General features: G+C 32.2%; 3 protein-coding genes across 3 annotated transcripts; 2 read left to right on the top strand and 1 right to left on the bottom strand.

Annotated features, from left to right (window-relative positions):
• On the bottom strand, positions 7,160 to 8,025 carry LOC109126820 (putative F-box protein At5g66830). The gene has a single exon (XM_019230687.1). The coding sequence runs from the start codon at positions 7,964 to 7,966 to the stop codon at positions 7,160 to 7,162; it is 807 nt and encodes a 268-aa protein (XP_019086232.1). The 5' UTR covers positions 7,967 to 8,025.
• On the top strand, positions 9,794 to 11,049 carry LOC109126819 (probable F-box protein At4g22060). Its single transcript, XM_019230686.1, is given in 2 exon segments — positions 9,794 to 10,457; positions 10,460 to 11,049. Coding segments are annotated over 2 exon segments (1,179 nt in total). The 5' UTR covers positions 9,794 to 9,868.
• Positions 22,018 to 23,598, top strand: LOC104720201 (aspartic proteinase oryzasin-1-like). The gene is made up of 6 exons (XM_019230685.1): positions 22,018 to 22,087; positions 22,194 to 22,439; positions 22,597 to 23,039; positions 23,136 to 23,255; positions 23,335 to 23,402; positions 23,505 to 23,598. Exons 1-6 carry the CDS (start codon positions 22,018 to 22,020, stop codon positions 23,596 to 23,598), a joined length of 1,041 nt encoding a protein of 346 aa, XP_019086230.1.

The raw sequence follows: 26,818 nt of genomic DNA, 5'->3' as shown, positions 1-26,818 counted from the left end.
CGTAACCGTATAGAAACCGTTGGTTAACCGCATAATTAAACCGTCAAATTATAACCGTAATCGTTTTATAAATATAATAAACTTTACAATTAACCACTCATGTATAATTAATATGTTATAGAAACATTACGTATAAGACATATTTATCGCTCAAATTTAAAAATATTAGTATTAATATTTAAAATTTTTAGTAAATCTAATTATTTAAAACATTTTGGAAGAAAACCGTATTAATTTAATGTAGGTTTAGAATATATAGCGTTTTCTTAATACAACAGTTTCTAATTTAAGAAAATAAATGAGATATATTTCATTCATTTAAAAAAAAAACTAAAACAATGAAACGAATAAAAATAAGTTACCAAAAAAATGACAAAGTCGAAGTCAGTACGTGGATGAAAATATCACGGATTATGTAGATCGTGTTTGTGTAAATGTGTTTGACTCTCTTTGTAAAACTGTGACACTATTTAAATTATTTTGTTAAATTAATTATGCTAAAATAAATAAATTAAAAATTATTATATACTAGTTTCGATAAATAATTGACCGAATGATAGGGAAGTGTTAGTCAACTTGTTAGACTGTTAGTGTTAGGTTGTTAGCCGTTCTGTGGAAAACTAGCCGTTCCATTCCTTTAGTAACAAAATTCTGGATAAATATTGTTCAAAACGAAATCATATACTACTTCTCTTTTATTCCATTATCCAACGTGAACGTGTTCATTTTTTCACAGTCTTGAGCTCTTTTGTTATTTGAGAATGTCTTCCGACTCATTTCATTTCGACAGTCAAAGAGAAGATGTCCACAACTCAGTACCAACCATCAATACTCAAGAGAGTGCAACTCAAGAAGAAGCTAGCAGAAATTCGGAAAAGCAACGTTTGAATGGTTCCAATATTTTTAAGGTACACTTTCGAAAACAAAAATTTGATGGGGAAATGAAAGCTTGTTGTAATTATTGCAACAAAAGGTTTTCTTGGAGGTCGGGTTCAAGATATGGATCATATAGGTATCATTTGCAACTTATTCATCCTGAAAAAAATGGTGTAGAAACTAACCCTCATAATGCTTCTTCTAGTCTTTCATATTTTCATTATTCAGATCAAAAAAATCGAGNTAGGGAAGTGTTAGTCAACTTGTTAGACTGTTAGTGTTAGGTTGTTAGCCGTTCTGTGGAAAACTAGCCGTTCCATTCCTTTAGTAACAAAATTCTGGATAAATATTGTTCAAAACGAAATCATATACTACTTCTCTTTTATTCCATTATCCAACGTGAACGTGTTCATTTTTTCACAGTCTTGAGCTCTTTTGTTATTTGAGAATGTCTTCCGACTCATTTCATTTCGACAGTCAAAGAGAAGATGTCCACAACTCAGTACCAACCATCAATACTCAAGAGAGTGCAACTCAAGAAGAAGCTAGCAGAAATTCGGAAAAGCAACGTTTGAATGGTTCCAATATTTTTAAGGTACACTTTCGAAAACAAAAATTTGATGGGGAAATGAAAGCTTGTTGTAATTATTGCAACAAAAGGTTTTCTTGGAGGTCGGGTTCAAGATATGGATCATATAGGTATCATTTGCAACTTATTCATCCTGAAAAAAATGGTGTAGAAACTAACCCTCATAATGCTTCTTCTAGTCTTTCATATTTTCATTATTCAGATCAAAAAAATCGAGAAGAATTAGCAAAGATGGTTGCGGTTGATCATCTTTCATTTAGCTTTGGTGAAAAATTGGGTTTTAATAATTATTGCATAAATGCTTTAAATCCTCAAGCTAAGCGAGTTCCTCAAACTACTCTTACTCGTACTCTAAAATCACATTATCGAAAAACAAAAATAGATTTAGAAAAATTGTTTTGTAATATTCATAATAAAGTTTCAGTTTGTTGTGATATGTGGAGTGATCATTGGCAGATACATTCTTATATGGGCATTACTTGTCATTGGGTTGATAATGACTGGATTATTCAAAAAAGAATTATTGCTTTTAGGGTTTTTGATGAAAGACATACAGCTGATATTATATTTAAAATGATAAAAATAATTTTAGAAGAATATAGTTTAACAAAAAAAATATTTTCTATTTTATTTGATAATGCATCTGCTAATACTGCATCTGTTTCCGAATTAGTAAATAATTGTAGTCCTATTTTAGGTGGAAANACCATCAATACTCAAGAGAGTGCAACTCAAGAAGAAGCTAGCAGAAATTCGGAAAAGCAACGTTTGAATGGTTCCAATATTTTTAAGGTACACTTTCGAAAACAAAAATTTGATGGGGAAATGAAAGCTTGTTGTAATTATTGCAACAAAAGGTTTTCTTGGAGGTCGGGTTCAAGATATGGATCATATAGGTATCATTTGCAACTTATTCATCCTGAAAAAAATGGTGTAGAAACTAACCCTCATAATGCTTCTTCTAGTCTTTCATATTTTCATTATTCAGATCAAAAAAATCGAGAAGAATTAGCAAAGATGGTTGCGGTTGATCATCTTTCATTTAGCTTTGGTGAAAAATTGGGTTTTAATAATTATTGCATAAATGCTTTAAATCCTCAAGCTAAGCGAGTTCCTCAAACTACTCTTACTCGTACTCTAAAATCACATTATCGAAAAACAAAAATAGATTTAGAAAAATTGTTTTGTAATATTCATAATAAAGTTTCAGTTTGTTGTGATATGTGGAGTGATCATTGGCAGATACATTCTTATATGGGCATTACTTGTCATTGGGTTGATAATGACTGGATTATTCAAAAAAGAATTATTGCTTTTAGGGTTTTTGATGAAAGACATACAGCTGATATTATATTTAAAATGATAAAAATAATTTTAGAAGAATATAGTTTAACAAAAAAAATATTTTCTATTTTATTTGATAATGCATCTGCTAATACTGCATCTGTTTCCGAATTAGTAAATAATTGTAGTCCTATTTTAGGTGGAAATTTTTTTCATGTTCGATGTATTTGTCATGTTTTAAATTTATGCGTTCAAGATTGTTTATTAGTTTCTCAAAATAATCTTGTTTTACCGATTAAAAAAGCTTTAAATTATTTATGGGCGCATCCAAAGTTAATAAAACGATGGTTCGAGTTTTGTAAAATGCATAATGTATCTCCTAAAAGGTTTTCTCGAGATGTTCCAACTCGTTGGAATTCAACATATGATATGCTTGCTGGTTCTATTGGTTACAAAGATTTATTGTGTAGTTTTATTCAAGAAAACTGTAGCTCTTTAACTTTGTGGCCAACTCATTGTGTTGTCATCATGCATTGCAACTATGAGAGAAGTGGATAAAATACTATGAAAAAATTCCACCTCTTAATTTGCTTGCATCGATTTTTGATCCTAGAACTAAAGTAGATGGTTTATCCGACTATCTCACCACATATTATAATTTATTGCATTTGTCTGACAGTGTTAGTGTTTTAAGCATTATTTCAAATACAAAAAAAAAGATATAGAAAATCTGTATGATGAATATTATAGAGTTTATAAGAATATGACACCAGATGTTGCTGAATCATCTCAACAAAATGATACGTCATCAACTTCTAAGCTGAATCTTGCACAAAGGATGCAACGAGAAAAAAGGCAACGACCATCACAAGGTAACAATTCTGAACTTGAAAAATATATTTTCACTAATTTTGAATTTGGTGATGAAGATGCAGGTAATAACTTTCAAGTCGTTCAATGATGGAAGTGTCATCAATCTCTCTTTCCAATTCTAGCCATGATCGCAAGAGATGTTTTTTCTTCACCAGTTTCTACAACGTTTGTCGAACGTGCTTTTAGCATGGGAGGTCAAATTTTAGATGAAACTTGTTCAAGAATAACTCCAGATTCTCTTGAAGCTCAAACGTGTCTTGATGATTGGACTAGAGCCGTATATAGACAACAGGAATACATGCAAGACAATGAAGAAGAGTTAGAAGACTTTGATAGTGATGTATCTTCGATCCGATCAGAAGATAATGACTAATTTTTTTTTATTTATTCATTATTGTAATCAGCATAATAATTATGCTTGCATGTATGTTGTTACGTATTCGTTTTTTTTACGTACTCATGTTCTTTACGTATTTCATTCCGAATTTCCAACCGTGACTTAAATAGTTTAATGTGTCCATACACTCGACTAGCTAGGACCACGACGGCACTACCCTTAAATAACAGCTATTTTCTGTTAATCAACTCATTCTTAGTTTATAAACTTAGTCTCTGTAATGGTTTCTTACCAGAAGAAATTTTCTAATTTCTATAGTCTAAAATATCATTTTTTTGGTGGTTCTTTTGGACTTTCTACTATTGTTTGGAGTCATTAACAATGACAAAATGACATTAATTATAATCATTGCACTACAAATATTTTATATGTCTAGAAAATTAACAAAACTCATTGTAATGACCAAATGGTGTTTTCATTGTGACAAGAAAAAAAACTTATATTTGTTTGACTATATGACTATTAATGTGATTATTAATATATATATATATATAGTAAAAAAAATTTAAAAAATTACGGTTTCTAATTTATTAGAGATATGTATTAATAATCACAATACTAATTTTAAAATTTAACCGTATCATAATAATTAGAAACCGTAACCGTATATAACCGTAACCGTTTAACCGCAATCGTATTTAACCGTAACCATTTTAACCGTATATGAAATTTCTAGTAACCGTATATAATATTTCTAACCGTAGCCAATGGTTAATCAGCCGTAACCGTGGTCATGCCCAGTACGTCGGAAGAGTGATAATGTTTGCACAAGTAGATTCGAGGGCGATGATAAAGTTGGTTTATGGTAAGTTTTGCATTTTTATTAATATCTGTACACAAACCTTTTGATCTTAAAAACACAAGAAAAAAAAGTTANATTTATTCATTATTGTAATCAGCATAATAATTATGCTTGCATGTATGTTGTTACGTATTCGTTTTTTTTACGTACTCATGTTCTTTACGTATTTCATTCCGAATTTCCAACCGTGACTTAAATAGTTTAATGTGTCCATACACTCGACTAGCTAGGACCACGACGGCACTACCCTTAAATAACAGCTATTTTCTGTTAATCAACTCATTCTTAGTTTATAAACTTAGTCTCTGTAATGGTTTCTTACCAGAAGAAATTTTCTAATTTCTATAGTCTAAAATATCATTTTTTTGGTGGTTCTTTTGGACTTTCTACTATTGTTTGGAGTCATTAACAATGACAAAATGACATTAATTATAATCATTGCACTACAAATATTTTATATGTCTAGAAAATTAACAAAACTCATTGTAATGACCAAATGGTGTTTTCATTGTGACAAGAAAAAAAACTTATATTTGTTTGACTATATGACTATTAATGTGATTATTAATATATATATATATATAGTAAAAAAAATTTAAAAAATTACGGTTTCTAATTTATTAGAGATATGTATTAATAATCACAATACTAATTTTAAAATTTAACCGTATCATAATAATTAGAAACCGTAACCGTATATAACCGTAACCGTTTAACCGCAATCGTATTTAACCGTAACCATTTTAACCGTATATGAAATTTCTAGTAACCGTATATAATATTTCTAACCGTAGCCAATGGTTAATCAGCCGTAACCGTGGTCATGCCCAGTACGTCGGAAGAGTGATAATGTTTGCACAAGTAGATTCGAGGGCGATGATAAAGTTGGTTTATGGTAAGTTTTGCATTTTTATTAATATCTGTACACAAACCTTTTGATCTTAAAAACACAAGAAAAAAAAGTTATGTTAACTGATTGTGTTTTGATTGGGTAGGATACTTGGCATGCCATTCATACGAGCCTTTCATTCGGTTTTGATTGGGTAACTAATTCATAAGATTGTGTTTTCTCTGACTTGTTAACTGATTGTGTTTTGATTGGGTATGACTACGTACACGAAACCACCAAATGTGAATATTGGCTTTGCTCCGTCGGTTTAGATTCTTACTAGAACTAAGGGTTTGTGAATGTTTCTGATATGTACTGATTGATCATATATGAAAAGGAGCATTAATCTAAGAATATAAATAAATTTAACCATATTATTTTGTTTATATTCTTAGAAAAAAATAAAGTACATATCAGAAATTTGTACATATCAGGAATAGTTTTCTCATTTCCATGTTTATAGGTAACTAATTCTTCCGAAAATAGCTTCAACTTGCGATGTTAACACGTCCAAAATTTCTTATATTTAATAATTAAAGCGATTAAACGTGGTCAGTCGAAAGAATTGAAAGGGGTAAAACATATATGTAGATAAAATGTAGTTTCATTTTGATTAATTAAATTTTCAAATTTTATAGTATTTTATTTTTACATAGTTTTATAATCTATATCATGAAAAAATGGTTGTAAGAATATATAACCCACAATTACCAATACACACAATTACCAGGACTCAATAAACTAAGCTATACCATAAAGATTCTTCAAGAACCGTTCTTCTTGTGATTCAAAACATTTGGTTAAATTTGTTAACGATTTTTAATTGAGGGGTCTTATAAACTAAAAAACAGTTGAGGGTTTAAAATTGATCAGACCAATTAATGTTGAGGTTTTTTTTCATTAAATTCCCTAAAATTAGGATTTTGTTTAAACTGTTAAAGATATTGATTTGGACATATCAGGAATTTGGATACTGAAAATCAAATGCTTTACAAGCACACTAACCACTTTAATGATGTTTTTGCTCCTCTTGCTGGTAATGCTCTAGACAAAAGGCACAAATTAATTCTGGGATATGCTCTTCAAACCACCATCTTCTCACTTTGGAGAGAAAGAAACAGGAGACGGCATGGTAAACCCTCTTTGACGACGGAACAACAGATCAAGCAAATCCACAAAATTATACGCAACCGTATCAGTACGATGAACCGCCAGGATACTATCATTCAAGTCTGGTTTGCAACCAGATTTTATTGAATGGGATTTTAAAACCTGTTATAAAGTTTTTTTACACAAACTTTGTAAAATGTTTATTTTTCTTTTGAATATAATTTAACATTAAATTAGAAAAAAAAAGGCATCAAAATCTTGAAACTATCACCAAATGTTGTCATAATATGCAAAAATACATTTATATCTTATAACAAATAAAAAATATGGGCTCAATCATTATCGTTTGAAACTTGGTAAGAACCATCTCGCGTCATTGCATAAAATGGACAAAGAAACAAAGTAGTGTGTTTGTTCAACCTTCTTTGTATCGAGACTGAATATGAAAACATTGTTTTTGTCATATATACCATCAAGGTCATTGCCGTTGAAGTAGATCGAATTTCTCTTGATTCCTTTAATGTCTTTGGTGCGCACTGTGATACCCATATCCAAAAGAATTGCTTTGTCTCCCAAAGAAAAAATTTCCTTCCACTTGTCCCCCTTCGACGAACCCATCTTGTAGATTTCAAAGTTCCATATTCGGCACAATCTTGGACGTCGGCCCTTAACAATTAAAACATCTCCACCTACAGTGACTACTATACGATCCTTATAGTAAGCTCTCTGGACCTCCCATGGAATTCCAGGAAGTCTCATGCCAAAACCGGAAGATATTAGTATGCATCCACGTACGCTAGTTTTGAAATCTTGAACTGGATTTTCTCTAGAAAAATCCAAAATCTTGACTTTATAATAGTTGAGACAATAAAGCTTGTGATCATTGTAAACCATGTCAAAACACTCTGCGATATCTAACATAAGAGGAATTTGTTTCCACGAGCTGCGTTCTCTCTTGAAAGAAATCGCATTTTTTTCATCAACCATTCCAATAACTAGGTAATAGTTGGTTTTCTCGTCTATCCATAATATCGGAGAAGCGAGTCCGGTTTCCGATTCGAAAGTTGGTAGATTGATCCTCTCGCGGGTTAAAAGATCTAAAATGTAAAGATTATATTGAGGGTCGTCAATGTATTCATTATTCATATCGAGGTTTCATTAAAAGCCAGCTTCTATAACTCGCCACACAAAAACTCTTTACAAAGTCGCTGCCGGGAGAGTATACAAAGCTCTTAACACCTATAGAACCGGTCAAGCCTTTAAGCCTGGGAGAAATAATGTTTTTTTTTTTCATTTTCTTCTGCTCAAAGAACATCTATAAAGAGAAAATTTGTCTAACTATATATACCAGACGCTTGATCGACCTATTAATAGAGCGTAAAGGCTTAAAGCACAACCTAAAAAAGGGGACAAGCAACATACACTAACCAATTCATTTATTTAGCATTTATTAAATAGAGGCCATGTTCACATTCTATGTTTTATATTATTATGATTGGGATATAAACATAGAAACGCATAATTTCATAGTTTACAACGCATTCTAACATAAAATACTTTACTATTATCTAATCATTTTTAAATCTGAAAATATTACTTCTATCTAATTCTGGTTTACCACGCTTATAGAGTTATTGGATCAACTAGTTCTTCGGTGAACCGGTTAATTAATTGATTAGTTTTCTTATAAAATCGACAAGACCGTACAGTTCGTGTGTTCGTGACCGTACAATGTATTGATTTGTACTTTGTTTTCATTTTTCTTCCTTATTTTTAGGGTATTTTATTCTAAAATTCTTAACTATAGCAATACTTTGTTAAAAATAGTATATAAGAAAATGATACATATATAAAAGAAAATACATGGGAGTTTTTTAAGATTCAGTATACTTTGATGATAACTTCATTCGCCTTATCAACGCATGGAAATTAACATTAATCAAATTCGTTACCCTCTTTTGAAGAATTTTCATTTTGAGGCGTCCATTAGATGCTTTGGAAGAAAAAAAAACCCTATTCATAAATCAAAATTTTATATAATTTCAATGATTTTCTAACTTTTACTTCCATTTAATATTAATACTATTATTATATCGTACGTTTAATTAGAAAAAACGAATATAATTCATTTTGTCGCTTTGTGTAGAGATGTGCGTGGAAGATAGTCAGATACGATCAAAACAAAGAGAGAGGAGAATAAGCTTTCATTTTTTGACTTTTTCTTTCTTCTTAATTACATCTCTTTTACTACATAAACATAAATTCACTATATCTCTATGGTAACCTACCTAGTGCAGATACAAACCCAGAAAGGACAAGAATCTCACATCTATCAAATAAATCTGTTAAATCAAAAACCTTCATATATCTTATTTACATGTATCTACGATTCTATAAGGTATATTTCTTTTCTCCGAATATCAGATCTCTTTTCTTGTTTATGAAAACGTATGTATTTGTTACACCTTTAAATATGGACCGTACGTATACAACTCACCTTTCCAAATTATAAAAAAAATAGTAGGTGTGAGATTCTTATCTAAATATGGATGATATACAACTCATCTTTCCAAGTTTACAAATTAATATATATATATATATATATATATGAATATAAATTATGGACATGAATCCACTTCTTGTTTTCCAAAAATTAAATGAAGAAATTACCATCAAAAATGTAGACACATGTCTCTTTACATTTTTTGGTGTTGATATAAATATTTTATTATTATAAATCAATTACAAGTTTAATAGTTACGTTATATGTACAAATCTCTTAATGACACAGTAACATTTTTCTTCTTTTGAAAAACCAAATAAATATATAATTAATTATTATCAGATACATGTCTTTTTTAGATTAGAGTATGTAAGATTTCATTTAGCGGTTTAGGGTTTATTTAGGTCTCTTATTTAAACAGATGGAGTTGGTGATATATCTTGTTGTGGCCACCAAATCTCTAGCGCCGGGTCTGCTAATTTCTAATGTTTTTTATTAGCTAGAGAAATTTTCCTTTTCATAAAATTTGTTTGAGAAACTCTTCGATGACTTCTCCTTCTCTGGTGTCTGATGGATCAAGCTGGTCTAAACTTCCTTTAGATCTCTTGAACATGGTTTTTGAACGTCTTGGTTTTGTAGATTTCCAACGAGCTAAATCAGTGTGTCCCGCTTGGTTACATGCTTCGAGACAATCATCGCCAAACTGTCAGATCCCTTGGCTCATTATGTTTCCAAAAAACGGTAAAGATTATTGCCTTCTTCTTAATTCTGAGGAAAAAAAGAAGGTGTATAGAATTCAAGATCTTGGTGTTGAATTCGAAAGTAGTCATTGTTTGGCGATTTATGGAAGCTGGCTCTTTATGAAAGATTCTAGGTATAATCTCTTTATTATAAATCCATTTTCTCGCGAGAAGATTAGTCTTCCGTCTGTGGTGTCACGATTTGGTAAAATAAAGATTACAAGAACCATCCATGATATGTTGTGTCTAACTATTGATGATGAATATGAAGGAAATCCTGAAAAACACATCAGTATTGACTTCCCTAGATTATGGATAGATGATAAAACCAAAAATTATGTCGTTTTGTGGTCAATCCGATCCTATCTTGTTTATTCAAAGAGAGGAGACATGCTGATCACTGCAGTGTTAACACGATTGAGACTGTTGATATAGTATACATAGATCATAAGATTTACTTGTATAGTATATCACATGATGTCAAAGTTATGGAATTTTATGAAGATATTCTGCGAAAAATCTTTGAAACGCAAGTTGACTATGATATTCTCCTGGAAAAGGGAATTGAAAGCGAGGTTCGTCATATATGGAAAGCTAAAACAGAACATCTTGTGGTCACTATGGCTGGAGAATTTCTTAGAGTTAAAAGCATAATTGATTCTGATTTTTGGTACTTCCGCATCTACAAAATGGATTCTTCAAATAACAAATGGGAGAAACTTACTTCTTTGGAAGACGAGGCAATACTTTTGGATCAAGGTATCACTGTGCTTGCTAGCGCCACTGAAGGAATTAATAGAAATTCAATATATTTCAGTGGTTATCGTTCCCTTCATTATTTCGGATTAGACCGTGCTTGGAGTGAAGACGACATCTTTGTCTTCAGTCTCGACACACAAGATGTTGAAACACCACATTATAGTATTTTTCGCTCTACTCAATTATCTGGCGCTCGATGGTTTGTGCCAAATTTCAAACATACATGATTGATCTCAACTCTGTTATATCTTTCCAAAGCTTTTTCTTAAGATATATCATATAATATATAATGTTTTAAAATCCTATTGGAATAATATCAAATTTAGATCACATTGTAAAATTATTAAGGTCTTTTATTTTCATTTTGATCCACATATTCTTACAGTGTTTCTTCTTGGAAGATTTGTTAAATGTACAATTTTCAGTTTTTAAAATATATTTGGGGAAAACACCTTTTAACATTTCTTTCAGATTTTAGTGAGTAAAATGAAACAAAGAGTCCTTCCGGGAGTGGTTGATGACATTCTAGAAGCGTTATTGTAATTTTTTTATATTAGTCGATATAAATGTCATACGTGATTATTCTTGGCCCTCACTAATCACAAGATTTTTTTATTTGAAGATATTACTTAATTCGGGTTTCGATAAGGTACGTTATACATAGATCATCGGCAAGTTTCTGACACAGCAAATGGGAAGGGACGATCATTATCAAATATCATAATCTACCAGAGTTAGTTGGCTCAAACTTCACATGTGTGACGACCAATAACATGTCCTTAGCAAGATAGATAACCATCATCTTAGAATTTCAATCCGCGTTGATTATTGTTGATCAAGATATACATATCGGTCAACCAATCTCGACTCAGCATCGCACCTCTATGTTACCATATATATAGAATTCCATTTTATTTTGTTTTGATAAAATGATTGATGGATCCTTCATTCTTTGACTTGCTGTACAAATAAGTATAAGGACAATTTATTTCGTTTCTTTTTGCTCTTTCCAATGGCTTTTTGTATATTATCCTGGTGGACTTCCCCAACTTGAAATTTGTAATAGTTAAACTGAAAGGTGCAGAGGATACGATTAATTAGAAAATGGACCTTGAGGTTAAACCGAATTACTTAATTTTTCATTTTATGAGTTTTTATTTTGTAATTTATAGTATTATATAATTATTCAATATTAATATATGTATGCTAAACCGAGTGAAGAAGATGGAAAAGAAGAGGAATCTAATAACCATTCATTCTGTTTAACGAAAATATTAATATTATTATTATTCAATATTAATATATGTATTCTAACTTTTTTATTTGTCTCATGAAGATAAATTTAATTTTGTACTTTTTATATCATATATGAATCAAGGTTAGTAATGCAAACCTCTTGGTGCACCAAAAAAAAAGGTGAAATCCCCAAAAACAAATGAGTGAAGGATATTGAATTAGTATCGGTTCATATATAATGATTGGACAGTATATAGTTTTGAGAAAGTGATGCATATACTAATTACGAAAGTGCCTTTTTTTTTACTCAATTATTAACTCTAACTATCTTTTTTTGGGCTTAAGACCTTTTTCTTCACCTAGTGTTTTTGATTAGGTTGTAGAGAGAATTTTTAGACCGAAAAACACGTTCACTACTAGCCGCAATACCCTGTTTACTTTCGTTTCCATCTCTTTCTCATCAAATCTTCGTCCTCGGGAAAGGTTTTAGGTTGAAAGTTCATAGTTTGGGTATCTAAGTAGAATTCTCAGATCTTTCGAATTTCTTTCGTCAGTTCATCTTAGTAGATCGGGTTAGAGTTCGGATAGAAATCATAACTGGTTTTTTCGAAAGGTTTTTTAGTTTGGAATCATGTCTTCGGCCATGGATAAAGCGTTGATGGCTATGTCTTTAGTAGAAGAAAAAGAGATCCCTTTTGAGATGCCGGATCTCCCGGAATTCTCGTCGGTGGAGAGGAATGCTCTTAGTCTCATATGGAGAACCCTAAACTCTCCTTGTCAGCCGATGAAGAATCTCATCAGGGATATGCCTCATAAGTGGCAAAAGCCAGGACGGATGAGGGGTGTAGCTCTCTCCAATGAAAGGTTTCAGTTTATTTTTAACTCGGAGCATGACTTATTGGAATTCTTGGCTAAAGGAACACACACGTACAATGATTGGTCTCTGGCAGTTGATAGATGGTATGAATACCCTCCAACGAATTATCTTCACTTCATACCAATTTGGGTTCGGATCTGGAATATACCGATTAACTATTACACTACAAAAGCGATCACGATTTTGGGAGAGTTAGTTGGTGAAGTTAAAGAAGTGACCTTTGATCCGGATAAACCACAAGTTCAGGAATTTGTAAGAGTAAAAGTCCTATTCGATATTGCAACACCGTTGCGCAGGTCCAAAGAAGTTAAGTTACCTAAGGGTGGTTCAACCTTTGTGCGGTTCCAATATGAAAGAATTCAAAAGAGGTGTTTTGAATGTCAAAGGTTGACGCACGAAAAAGATCGTTGTCTGATCCTGATTAAACAGAGACAAGATGCAGCGGATGCTCGAAGGTCTGGTACTCCTATGCCTAAAATTCCAAAAGCTATGTTCTTGAAAGAATCGGATCCGTTGTTTGGTATTCTAAGAGAAGACCAAGTGGGTTTGGATCCTTTGACTGGAAGACAAAGGATAGCTTATAAAGTCTTAGATGGTATGAGGCAATACATAATGGTTAATAACAATGAAGACAAGGCTCTTAAAGCGGACAGAAATTCTGTAAAAGAAGCTTAGAAGGATCCAATTACAAAAAAAAAAAAACAGTTCTCAGATTGGAATCGGTTCCGGTGTTTCATCATGACATTAACAAGGAAAAGGGCTTGGTTTTTGGATTCGAAGGAGTTAATCAAAGTTCTCAGCATGGTTTAAATTCACATAAGCAGATTCCAATCTCCAGATCACCGAGGGTGGACTGTATAGCAGACTATCTTTTGAGGCTTCTGATCAGTTAGAAGGAAAAAAGGATTTTGGTGATTTATTGGCTTTGTCACAAACCTTTCAGGATAGAGTTACAGGTTTTAGATCTAGCTTCTTCGAAGCTGGTCCTTCCGGCTCTACTCCTAAAAAGCCTCCTGGAAGAAAGAGAGCTCCCTCTTGAATTTGAAAAGCGAAGATTAAAGATTCCAAAAACCCGATTTCGAGTCAAATGGTGCATATTGATCTGACGAGAGTTGTAAAGGAAAAAAGAAAAGCAGATGATGGAGGAACTGGCACTGCAAAATGTTTAAAGCCAAATCCCCTGAAGGTGACCCCAAATGAGGGATCGCCCAATGGTTAATGAGCCTTATCAGCTGGAATTGCCAAGGTTTGGGACGGTCTCAACACTTGGAAATTCCTCGTCTCAAGGAAATGCGTAAAAAACATTTTCCTGAGATCATGTTTCTGATGAAGGTTATGCACAGTAGAGATAGTTTATTTGATATTCAGTGTCTTTTGGGGTATGATAGATTGTTCACAGTGGATCCGGTTGGAAAATGTGGTGGTTTGGCTCTTTTGTGGAAACTATTTGAAGACAAGAATGTGATCGATGTACAGGTTCAGTTTGGTGCCTTAAACTTCTTCCTCACTTGTGTTTATGGAGATCCAGATAGTAGTTTGAGGAATGTTGTTTGGGAAAGAATCTCAAGGTTAGGAGTGGGCAGAAAAGATAGATGGTGTATGGTAAGGGACTTCAATGCCATTCTGCATAATGGAGAAAATATAGGAGGTCCGAGGAAAGCTGACTATGTCTTTAAGCCTTTTGCAGAAATGTTACATGCGTGTGGTATGAGGGAGTTGTCAAGCAGTGGGAATACGTTTACTTGGACAGGAAGGAGAGGAGATCATTGGATCCAAAGCATACTAGACAGAGTTTTCGGGAATAAAGCTTGGAATGAGGCTTTTCCGAATTTCTAATCAGTCGTTCCTAGACATGAGGGGTTCAGATCAAAAGTTTCTGATGAGATGAATAATGCTTTGATAGAAAAGGTTTCTTCAGAAGAGATCAGAGAGGCAGTTTTCTCTATTGATTCCTCTAGTGCTCCAGGACTGGATGGTATGACAGCAATGTTTTTTCAAAACTATTGGGAAGTGGTGGGAGCTTAGGTGATAAAAGAAATTCAGACATTCTTTGAAGATGGAGTCTTCCCAGTTGATTGGAATTACACTCATTTGTGCTTATTACCAATAATTCAGCACCCGGTTGAAATGAGTGACCTACGACCAATCAGTCTGTGTTCAGTGTTGTATAAAGTGATTTCAAAGATTCTGGTGACCAGGATGCAACCTATTCTTCCGATCATAGTGTCGCCCAACCAGTCGGTTTTTGTAGCAGAGAGGGTGATCACATATAACATTATGGTGGCACATGAAGCGATCCACAGTCTTAAATCTCATAAAGATATATCTTCCCAGTTTCTAGCAGTCAAAACTGATATGTCTAAATCTTATGATTGAGTGGAGTGGAGTTATGTCAGAGTTCTCTGGTTGGCTTTGGGATTTCACAAGCGACGGGTGGAGTGGATCATGAATTGTATTTCCTCGGTTACATTCTCTGTCCTCATAAATGATTAACCTTTTGGTATGATCACACCTTAATGAGGACTGAGGCAAGGAGATCCTCTATCCCCTTTCCTCTTTGTGCTATGTACGGAGGGGTTGACCTATCTATTGAATCAAGGACAAGAGGAAGGAAGGTTTCAGGGAATTAAGTTCTCGGAGGAAGGGCCTGAAGTACATCATCTATTGTTTATGGATGACAGATTGTTCATGTGCAAGACAGACAGAGATCAAATTTCATTTCTTCAGGGTGCGTTATATAAATATGGGGTGGCTACTGGCCAAACCATTAATTTAACTAAGTCTTCGATCACTTTTGGAGCAAAAGTGAATCCCATGGTGAAAGCTGAAATTCAGAGTGTGATAGGGATCACTAGTGAAGGAGGAAGTGCCTCTTATTTGGGAATTCCTGAAAGTTTTAGTGGTTCAAATGTCAAACTATTAAGCTACATCAAGGATAGTTTAAAAGCAAAACTTTCAGGTTGGTATGCTCGGTTTCTTTCTCAAGAAGGTAAAGAAGTTCTTTTAAAATCTGTTGCCATAGCGATGCTGATCTTTGTTATGTCTTTCTTCAAATTGCCAAAAACCACTTGTGCAACCTTAGCCAGTGCAATGGCGGATTTTTGGTGGAGTAACGCTGAACATACAAAAGGCATTCATTGGTTGAGTAAGTATGCTTGCCAAAGGACCAAGGAGGCTTAGGTTTCATGGATATTGAGTCTTTCAATCAGGTTCTCTTAGCCAAACAGGCCTGGCGAATTCTTCAATATCCGGACTGTATCTTTGCTCAGATCATGAAGAGCAGATATTTTCCAGAAGGTGAATTTTTAAATGTGTCGCTTGGTTCTAGTCCTTCGTATGCTTTGCGAAGCATTCTTCATGGGAGAGATCTCCTGAGGCAGGGTTTAGTGAAAAACATTGGAAATGGTTCATCTTTCAGAGTTTGGATCGACGAATGGATTGAAGATGAAGGGATGAGAGCACCGTGGAGAAAGAATGATACGTTTAATCCTGATCTTAGAGTGGCAGAACTGATTGATAGAGATAAAAGGGACTGGGATCATGACTTATTAACATATCATTTCTTTCCAGCCGATACTCAACGAATCAGGAAGATAAAACCAGTTACGGAGATAAATGATTTTTACTCATGGAAATTCAACAAAAGTGGTGATTTCTCAGTGAAATATTCTTACTGGCTAGTGTCCCAAACTTGCAATCCTCAGATGATTCTGGATGCTAATCAGTTTCCTTCAACGAGTCCATTAAAAGCTCAGGTATGGTCCCTGCAAACTGATCCCAAGATCAAAGTATTCCTATGGAAGATTCTGTCAGGAGCCTTATCGGCTCTAACGGCTCTGAAATGTAGAGGAATGAAATTGATCGACATGTGTCAGATTTGTGGAGAGGAGGGAGAGTCAATTAACCATGTTCTATTCACTTGTTCTTTCTCGAGACAAATTTGGGCTGTATCGGGGATACCTTCTCCTGATATGGGATTCCATGAAGGTTCGGTCTTTTCAAATATGCATTACCTGCTGGCGAATATGAAGACTCAACATTGGCCCGAAGAGATTAGGAAAGTTTTCCCATGGACTCTATGGAGGATTTGGAAATATCGGAACTCGTTGGCTTTTGAAGGTAAAATCTTCTCTCCTCAGGAAATAGCTCAAAAAGCAAAGAAGATTTTGCGGAATGGACTGATGCACAGTTAGTTGTGAATTCTGATGAGGAAACAGAAACGGTGACAAAAGTGGACAGTCATAATAGGGAACCACAAGTGGTGGTTCGTGGAGTCAAATCTTGGCATCCTCCTCCCTTGACTTGGCTAAAGTGTAACATTGGAGTCTCATGGTCTCGTAGAAACAGTCTAGCGGGTTGTGCATGAGTTTTAAGAGATCACCGAGGTGTAGTCTTACTCCATAGTAGGACAGCTTTCACAAGGATCCAAAATAGGATGGAGGCTCATTTTCAAGGTCTCATGTGGGCGATTTACAATATGAGAAGTCACAAAGTGGTAAAGTTATTTTTGCGTTGCAATAAGAGTGTTTGGTTAATGTTATTAACAAACTGATTGCTTGGCCTTTATTTAAATACCAATCTATGGAGGTGGGTCGTATGCGGGGTTATTTCAAAGATTGTAAATTCTTTTTGGAAAATTTATCTTCAAACAGAGGAGCTTTGATGATTGCAAAGAGTGTCACAGAAGAAGGTAAAATGCAGTCTTATGTTGCAGAGAGTCATCCGGTGTGGATGGAAGGTTTGTTTGCAGAAGAAAGACTGGTGACATCGGTTTGAATTTAAGTTTTCACTAATATAGTTCAAGTCAGTGAACATATTTTTTTGTATAGGCCTAGGTATCATGTGATGAGGCTTAGGGTAGTATTAGCCCATATTTATTGGTTTCAGCTTATGGATCTTGTAAAAAGCAATATTATGTAAATATAATTCCAGTCGATAAAAAAAAAATACTAATTACGAAAGTGCTATGAGGGCTAAAGAAATCAGCTTTGCCAAGCTAAAATAATATAATATCCACAGTCCCAATGTTGTTAGTGTGCATATAACTTTGCATATATTGTGGTACATATGTTTTTCATGAATGTAAGGTGGGGACTGGGGACGTCTAATGTTAATTGGATAAAAACCCATTATGTCCTACCAAATTAAAAAACACATTATGTGCCTCTTAACTCTTTGGCGCACGAGAAAGAAGAGAAAGGAAATAAAATTAAGGGTTTGTTAGAGTTTTAGTATGTTTTTCAAACTTAATTAGAATTATAGTCACTTTCTTATTTAAAATTTTAAAAACTCTCTCTTTTGCACTGTTATACTAATAGAATGAATTGTGTAATAGAGTTTTGAGTGTGTTGTGTAAATTACGAAAGAGGGTTTTTATGTTTCTCTCTCTCAACTATCTCTTGTTTCTTTTTTTATTGGATCTCTCCATCTTTCTTCTCTCTCACCTTCTATCTTTTTTCTCTTAATTGATTTCTCTCTTCTTAGTTGATCTCTGTGCACTTTTGCAGCTCTGATAGTAGTCCCAAACAGATTTGAAAAACCTTTTTTTGGTTATTGTTATGACTTCATTAGTTAATGGTAGATTTATGGTATTTTGTTAAATTACTCAAGAAAATGATAGAAAAGTGGAAGCAAAAGGGAAAATCTGAATTTAAAGGTTTGGGGAAGAAGATGACTTAAAGGTTTAATTACTATTTTGCCCCTCTGTTTAGTTAATTAAAAAAAAAGAGTACAATGGCAGAATCAAACCATGGGCAATTTAAAGTTGAACAGGTCCATCTAACCACTGGGCTAAAGTAACTTTACATCATATTTCGTTAACAATAGTATATTACTATATTCCATAACTGATAAAAAAAAGGAGGTAATGTTGTTTGAACCCAAGTGGATGGAGAGTAAACCAAACTGCATATACCATTGTGCTATAATACTTTTCATTTATTCTTAACGATTATGACTTCATATAATTTATTTACTGATAGAAATTTATGAATTTATCCTTTAACACTTAGTTCTCGATTTAATGTAATGAGAAATAAAATGCATAATCATAATTAAGATAATTTGCAATAAAATTTAGTTAACTATTTTATTTTTTGCCTAGTATTTTTTGTGTACGGTTTAAATCATCCAACATATTTAATAAATTCAAACCGTCCAACAATATTTGTGTACGGTTTAAACCATCCAGCATATTAAATAGATTCAACCGTCCAACAATATTTGTGTACGGTTTAAATACCCACCATGTTGGATAGATTCACACCTTCCAGCAATATTTGTGTACGGTTTAGCCCATCCAGCATGTTGTATAGATTCAACCCATCCAACAATATTTGTGTAACGGTTTAAACCTTCCAACATATTGGATAGATTCACACCTTCCAGCAATATTTGTGTACGGTTTAAACCATTCAGCATGTTGTTTAGATTCAAACCGTCCAACAATATTTGTGTACGGTTTAAACCTTCCAGCATATTGGATATATTCAAGCCTTCTAGCAATATTTGTGTATGATTTAAGATTATTAAGCTATATATTAGTAAATAATAAATTTCTGTAACAACAGATTTTAATCATATACATTTTTGGTTGGACGAATATGTTTATAATGAATTCTTTCAAGTTCAATAAATTCATGATTTTCTTATCCATTACTAGGTTATATAATATCATAGACGTTATAATTAGATAAAATCTACAGTAGTACAATGGTTAATGAGGTTGGTTTTAATCCATCCACCTGATTTTGAACCACATTTAGTTCTCTTTTTACCTCTTTTAATTAAAAAGGGTAAAATCGTAATTAGGCTCTTGGTTTCTTCTTCTCCATCAAAAACCCTAGCGTCGTTTCTCTGAATTTTTTCTGTTATTTTTTTTTTCATTTCTTGTGCTTATAGGTTTGTTAAGTTCTCACAAAAAACCATAAATTTATCACTAACAAAGAAATTTATGAACATAAATCGAAGTTGTAAGTGATTTCTCTTTCAGACAAATGTTCCCACCACCGACGGTCATGTCGCGGCGGCTCACCTTTCTTCACCGCCTGTTCGGTGCCTGGCTAGGCAGACACTTGAATTTATAGAGCATCAAATTTAGGAGAATAAGATAGAGAGATTTTAAAAATTAGTAAAGCTTGATTATAGATTGAAATAAAATTCATAAGACATGGCAGTGAGAGTTATTCTCTGTATATTTGAAGAGTCATCAGATCTAGAAAAAAAATGTATAATGAGTATGGAATCGAAGAAGGTAGAGAATATGGTAACAATGACACGATATGGTAAATATTCAATTCTTTGATGGCATATGGGTGAGGACAAAAGTAGCTACAGTTGTCACAGTGGACAACCGAGTAATTCTCCAATTATGAACGTACTAGTTTCACAATTTTGTTTTGAAAAGATACTAATTTTCCAATTGTCTCTAAAATTAAAATAGTGGGAATTAATGCAGTTCTCTAAAAGGTTACTCGTTGAATATAAATCAGTGTCAGTCATCATACTACCTACATAAGGAATATAGGTAGAAAAGACAAAAACAAAGTTTTACGTAACTACCTACATAAGGAATATAAATCAGTGTCAGTCATCATAAAGTCATACCTGCCTCTGAAGTTTTGGAATATTCGTCGCGTGATTGGCCACTATGTAACAGTGATATGTTTATGCTCGCTAGCTAAGCTTTTTTTTTTTCTAATATTTTTCTTCTTGTTTCTACGTTTAGTTTCCTACTCTCTTTTTCATTTTTCCAATAAATATCAACTTTGCAAATAAAGCCTCTAAACATATCTATATCTTTCCTCAAAGTCTGAAAAGACTTTATTGCATGATCTCTCTTATATGCCAGCCAATAAAAACGCAAAATTACTTAAAGTTAGTATAATGTAACAGAGGTATGACTTTTTGGGTTTCATCGAGTTAATTGAGGTATTGACCCTAACTTTACTTCTTTGGTTGTTTGGGAGTAAATGATTTGATTCAATCGTAAAATATCAACAATTGCCATTCCTTGTTCAGTTAATCATAGCATTTTCTATTTAAATAATTTTGATGAGACTAGAGAGTTGAAGATACAAATTGATTAAAGCAAATAGTAAAAAATGAAATTGAATCTTCGGATTTGATTATACCAACCCTTGCTGCCTTTTCCTTATATTGTAGAATTTGATTAAACTGAATGATCAATTTTTTTAGTTGGCGTATTTATTTATTTTTAAAGGAAAATTATTAAATATTTGAATTCAACATCATGAAAAGTAAAACTCGATGGTCAAAACAAAATTCCTAATTGTAAAATCATCCTAGAATACAAAAGATAAAAACAAAAAAGAAATAGATTAAAACTTTTTCTGTTTTTTTCTTGATGGTTGCAATCTTACAAACTTTTCAACACGTAAAGTACGTCCGTTTTGTTATTATGATATTTGATTTGCATACGGTTCTAGAGTTCGAACGGTAAATGCTACTTGTTCTGTTTTTTTCTTTCTTTCTTTCACAGCGATCATATTTATTGAGGCGGTTAAAACCACTAACTAGAACTTATGTTTGTGATTTTTCATTGAACATTATTTTTTTATCACCAAGCATTAAGTATATATTAAACAGGTTTTTAAAAATTCACTTAGAGATGGAATATGTATTCAAGGTACTCAATTCTATAAGCTATCTTATATATATTTGTCCCTAATTTTAGGTTATTCGAGATCATAGGTTCGTATCCAACCAAAATGGTATAAAAATCAGTGCTCTTTTCTTCTTTTTTTTTTTTTTTGGGTTAAATTATATGTATGTATTTATTTCGTATCATTGTTGTATGTAATTTGTTATACTTTGATGAAATAGTCATTGAAGAATGTAAAAATACGATACAAATAAAGTGTAATAAGCACGTGATCAATAAAGAACGTAACTCCGTTTCAGAAAGAACAGAAACATTTGTATATTTTTTTTTAACATACGACTATGAAAGGCTTGGTGTTAATGCTCTCAACTACTCTTGGTTTCTCGTTCCTTTCAACTAGTTCTATATAATCCAATTGAACAGAGAGCAAAAATCAAAAAAAAAAAAAACAAACCAGAGATGAATAGCCATAACTTTTTTAGAGTTCTTATTGCAGCTTTCCATCTCTTCCTCCTCCAGTCGTACGCAGGTTAGCTAGATCCTTTTCTTGATAATGTAGTTAGATCTTTATATACTGTACGTATGATCCATTGTTGATACACTTTTGTAAGCTTAACTCTCTATAATTTTTTCAGTGCAAGGGATTATCAGAATCGCGTTGACGATGGGTAATACTTCATTCAACAAAAACGGAGTGGGAATGACGACTTCTAAGCAAGATATCTATTTCGGGGAAATAGCAATTGGTACTCCGGGGCAACGTTTCACAGTCTTGTTTGATACCGGCAGTAGTGAACTTTGGGTACCATCTGGGAAATGGCCGGGCAAGAAGCCTCACAATCTTTACGTGTCGCAAAAATCAAGCACTTACAAACCCAATGGTAAATCTTCGAAATCTACTTTGCTTAGTTTATTTATTTAGATATAAGAAATATAACCATATATACAAATACAGTGTAAATTCTATTGACGATGTAACACATTTGTGTATAACAGGAACCGATGTGGCCATCAATTACGGGTGAGGTGCTCTCACAGGCTTTCTAAGCATCGACACTGTCAATGTTGGTGGAATTACTATAACTGATCAGTCCTTCACAGAGGCTCGTTCTACTCCGAGTAAAAAAGATCCACTTCTAGAAGAAACCTTTGATGGCATATTGGGACTTGGGAGTCCTCAACTTTCTTCAACAAAAACTGTTCCTGTCTGGTATTCGATGATGAAACAAGGAAAGATTGAAAAGAACATTTTCTCCATATGGCTTGGGAGGTCTGAGAGCTCTGGAGCAGGAGGGGAGATAGTGTTCGGAGGAACAAACCCAGCTCACTATACGGGACAGCACACTTATGTCACCGTGAAAGGGCGTAGACACTCTTTCCAAATGAACAACATATTTGTCGGAAAAGCAGATACCAAGAGATGCTCAAGAGGCTGCAAAGTGTTTGTTGACTCGGGCACTACAAACATTATTGGTCCAACGGTACAAAAATAAAATAAGATAATACTTAGTGAAAAATTTTATATTAATTGTCGCACGATCAAATTTTTGTTTTTTATTGACGTAATTTGATTATAGGCTATGATCAAGGACATCAATGATAGAATCAAACTATCACCAGATTGCAAAAATTTAAAGAAGCTGCCTGATGTAACCTTTACGATAGACGGAAAGAGTTTCTCAGTCAGTCCACGTGATGTAAGTCTATTAGACGTACATTTTTCTTTCCGCCGTTTAGTATTTTTCTCTTGACTTCTTTACAATGTTTTTTTTTCAGTATATTCGTGGGGAGAAACCAAAAGAATGCACAAGTAGATTCGAGGGTATCGATGGTTTTAATTATTGGTAAGTTTTTTTTTTTATCAATATCTTTACACGAATTTTTTGGTTTAAATAATTTGGAAAAAAAAAACAAATCTTTTGATTGATTGCGGTTTAATTGCGTAGGGTACTTGGTATGCCATTCCTACGAGCCTTCCAGACTGTGTATGACTACACGGATGAACCAATTGTGAAAATTGGTTTTGCTAAGTCGGTTTAGATTCTTACTAGAAACTAAGGGTTTATATATGAATGTTTCTGCTGTGTACTGATTGATCATATGAAAAAGGTCACTAATGTAAGAGAATTGATAAATTTTCGACAACAAAGTACAGTAAAACCTCTATAAATTAATAATGTTGGGACCAAGATATTTTATTAATTTATAGTGATATTAATTTATCTATAAATTAAATTATTATTTTATAGTGTAAATTAATAATTATTAATTATTATTATTATTATTATTAATTTATAGATATATTTTTAACTATTTAATTTCTCAAAAATTATGAGTTGAAACAATTTTTGCAAGATAAGATTAGAATTTTGGATGTTATAAATTTTATGGTATTGGAATTGAATTTGTAATGATTAAAAAATATTATTGACAATGAATTACAAATATTATAGACAAATTCACATATACACATGACATAAATATTCAAATTTATTAATAAAAATATCGATCATCGTATTTTAATAATATATCAAACTATCAAAATGTAAATGATGTATATTTAGAAATTGAAAACTTTATAAAGTTTTAGCTATTTTATGAATGTTATAGAATATTTTCTATCATTATAGTTTGAAGATACAACATAACAATTGTTTTAAAGATATGAAGTTTATGAGAAACATACTTTACTATATCAGCATATATATATATATATATGTAAATTTACATGGTTATTAATTTATGATATTATTGGGACCATATTTAACATGTGGATTTCAAAAAAATTATTATCTTATTATCTTATCGAATTTCAAAAAAATTATTATTTTATCAAATTTTGTTATTTTTTACATTGTCCTAATTTGGAACTAGCAAAATTTATTAATTTATAATGTTTATTAATTTATACAGTATTAATTTATAGAGGTTTTACTGTATAATGGTCTTTTTGTTAATTAAGTACAGTGATCTTGAAATTCCAATTTATGGCTAATAATATCTCAATGATTGTTGATTATATAAATCTTGAAAGCAATAAATGTCTTCCAATCAAAAACAGTACGAACATGGCTACTTTATTTTTTCTAGAAATTTTGACAAATATTACATGGCGACTTTATCAATCTTGATTAAGTAATACAATTAATTGATTCTCTAATTTCAAAAAATCATATTCCATCTCTAAATTGTGATTAGCTGTTTTTTTCCTTTTTTGTTAAAATGCTTTTTTTTAATAGTATTTTTAAACAAAAGAACCCTATAGACAATTACAACTATACAGCAGATAAGTAAAACTGAAATATTAGGTGGGTAAACTCTGATAGCTAAGGGGATCTAAGCCTTTCGAAAAGCCCACAAAAGAATGTGAACTCAACGTAAACAGAGAGCTTGCATACAGATATTGCATGCATAGCATGAAATGGGTTGGAGATTTAACATGGTCTCATAATGTTAACATTAAAATTTATATGTCGTAAGGAAAGCAAAAGCATATTAGGTCTAATAAATATATCACATTATTAGGCAATTGTTATAGAACCGCGCATGTGTATATTATATGTATCATGCAAAATTTATTTATAAATTAAAAACAGTTTAAGATATTGATGAACCTATATAATTATAAATTTATTAAGATAGGTTCACATTTGACGTTTTTCTCTAATATTATTTTAGTTACGCTTCTTGTTGTCAAGGATCAAACCACCTTTTTGGTTTTTTGAAAGTAAAATACCTTTTTTTGGACAGAAAATATATTTTATTTCCCTGTTTCTCTATTTTTTTCTTACAAGAGATTCGAACCGAGAATATCTTTATCTCAGAACGTTTTTATCTGAATCAATGATTATCTTTACATAATTTTATCTTATCTTACTTTAAAGAGCCCTCTTGAAGGTGGCTGAACCTGGATTAGAAAATATGCTATTCCCCTTTCTAAATTTTTGTAGAATGCGCAATTCAAATTGAAACAGTAACTTTGATTTTTTATTTATTTATTGGCTGGTTCTGTTTTGTCTTTTGGTGTTAGTTTAAGTCAAAGACTCGTTAAACGCCTACTCAAATCACTATTCAGCATATACCACGTAAAAATAGCACCATCTGGCCATAAATGAGCTATGAACCGATCATACAAGAACTAACAGATACAATATATATGTGCAAATGTAATAATAGAGAATAGTCACTTATAAGATATTCCAACTCCAATAGCAAATGACCTTTGATATCACACTTTTTTAAACAGTACCAAATAGTCCTATCAGATTTTTTTCCATTTATCAGTATTTTTTCGTACTTTGATGATGGAAACACAATGTTATTGTTCCCACTATATTGTTATGTAAAACATACAAGTATATAGTATTATTCATATTAGTCGATGTTAATTTCTTTTATTTAGCCTTAAGAAAATAAATTTAGTTTCTAATGGTTCCCTCAATAGAAAATAACCAGTTTCGTGGCAGAAATGTTGAACTGATGCTTTTATTTCTAATAAAACAGTCAATATTGAAGCATTTTATTGTAAGCTATATAGACTCGTTCGGAGGAGGCAACAAGTGAACCGTAATTTTGGGAATTTGGTAATGTTTTCTTATTATAATGGTTGGACCAAAAATGGTCAACCAAGAATGGTCATTGGTCAAATTCTTCCTCTTCCTCTTAACTCTAAAACTATTAATAGTTTTTCTTAGAAAAAATAATAATTAAGGGAGTAAGGGACTGTGTCCAAAAAATAAAAAATAAAAAAAAGGGAGTAAGGGACAATTGGCCAGAAAATCTTTTAATACTTTTTATTTTCTGAGTTTGTCCTCATAAAAAGTTGGGAAATGACTTTTTTTTGTTAAAATTACAATATTAGCCATGTCGAAAAAGAAAAATAGAGGTGGACTTAATTTACTTTTTTTTTAAAGAGTATAATGGACATTAAAATGTTGCTTTGCAATATTTTAAAATGTGAGGATATTATTTAATAAAATTTTTGAAAACAGATTTTTTGACTACTTTTCTCAAAAATTAAAACTATCAAATTTGAGTTTTAATCATCCAAAGTTCTAAAAAAAAAAGAAAAAGAGACAAGAATCTCACACCTATCAAAGTTCTACATGTACCTTTCTTTTTTTTGGTATGTTTATAAATATTTATTAATTTTATATTAGATTACAAATTAAATCTGTACTATATGCAACATTTATATCTCTTATAGACATGAATCCATTTGTTTTTTAGAATTGGTATGGTGAGATACATGTCTCTTAAA

The sequence above is a fragment of the Camelina sativa genome, chromosome 10 (assembly GCF_000633955.1).
Source record: "Camelina sativa cultivar DH55 chromosome 10, Cs, whole genome shotgun sequence".
NCBI classification, from domain to species: Eukaryota; Viridiplantae; Streptophyta; class Magnoliopsida; order Brassicales; family Brassicaceae; genus Camelina; species Camelina sativa.
Note: the sequence above shows the minus strand (reverse complement) of the source record. Positions and strands in the feature narration are given on the sequence as shown.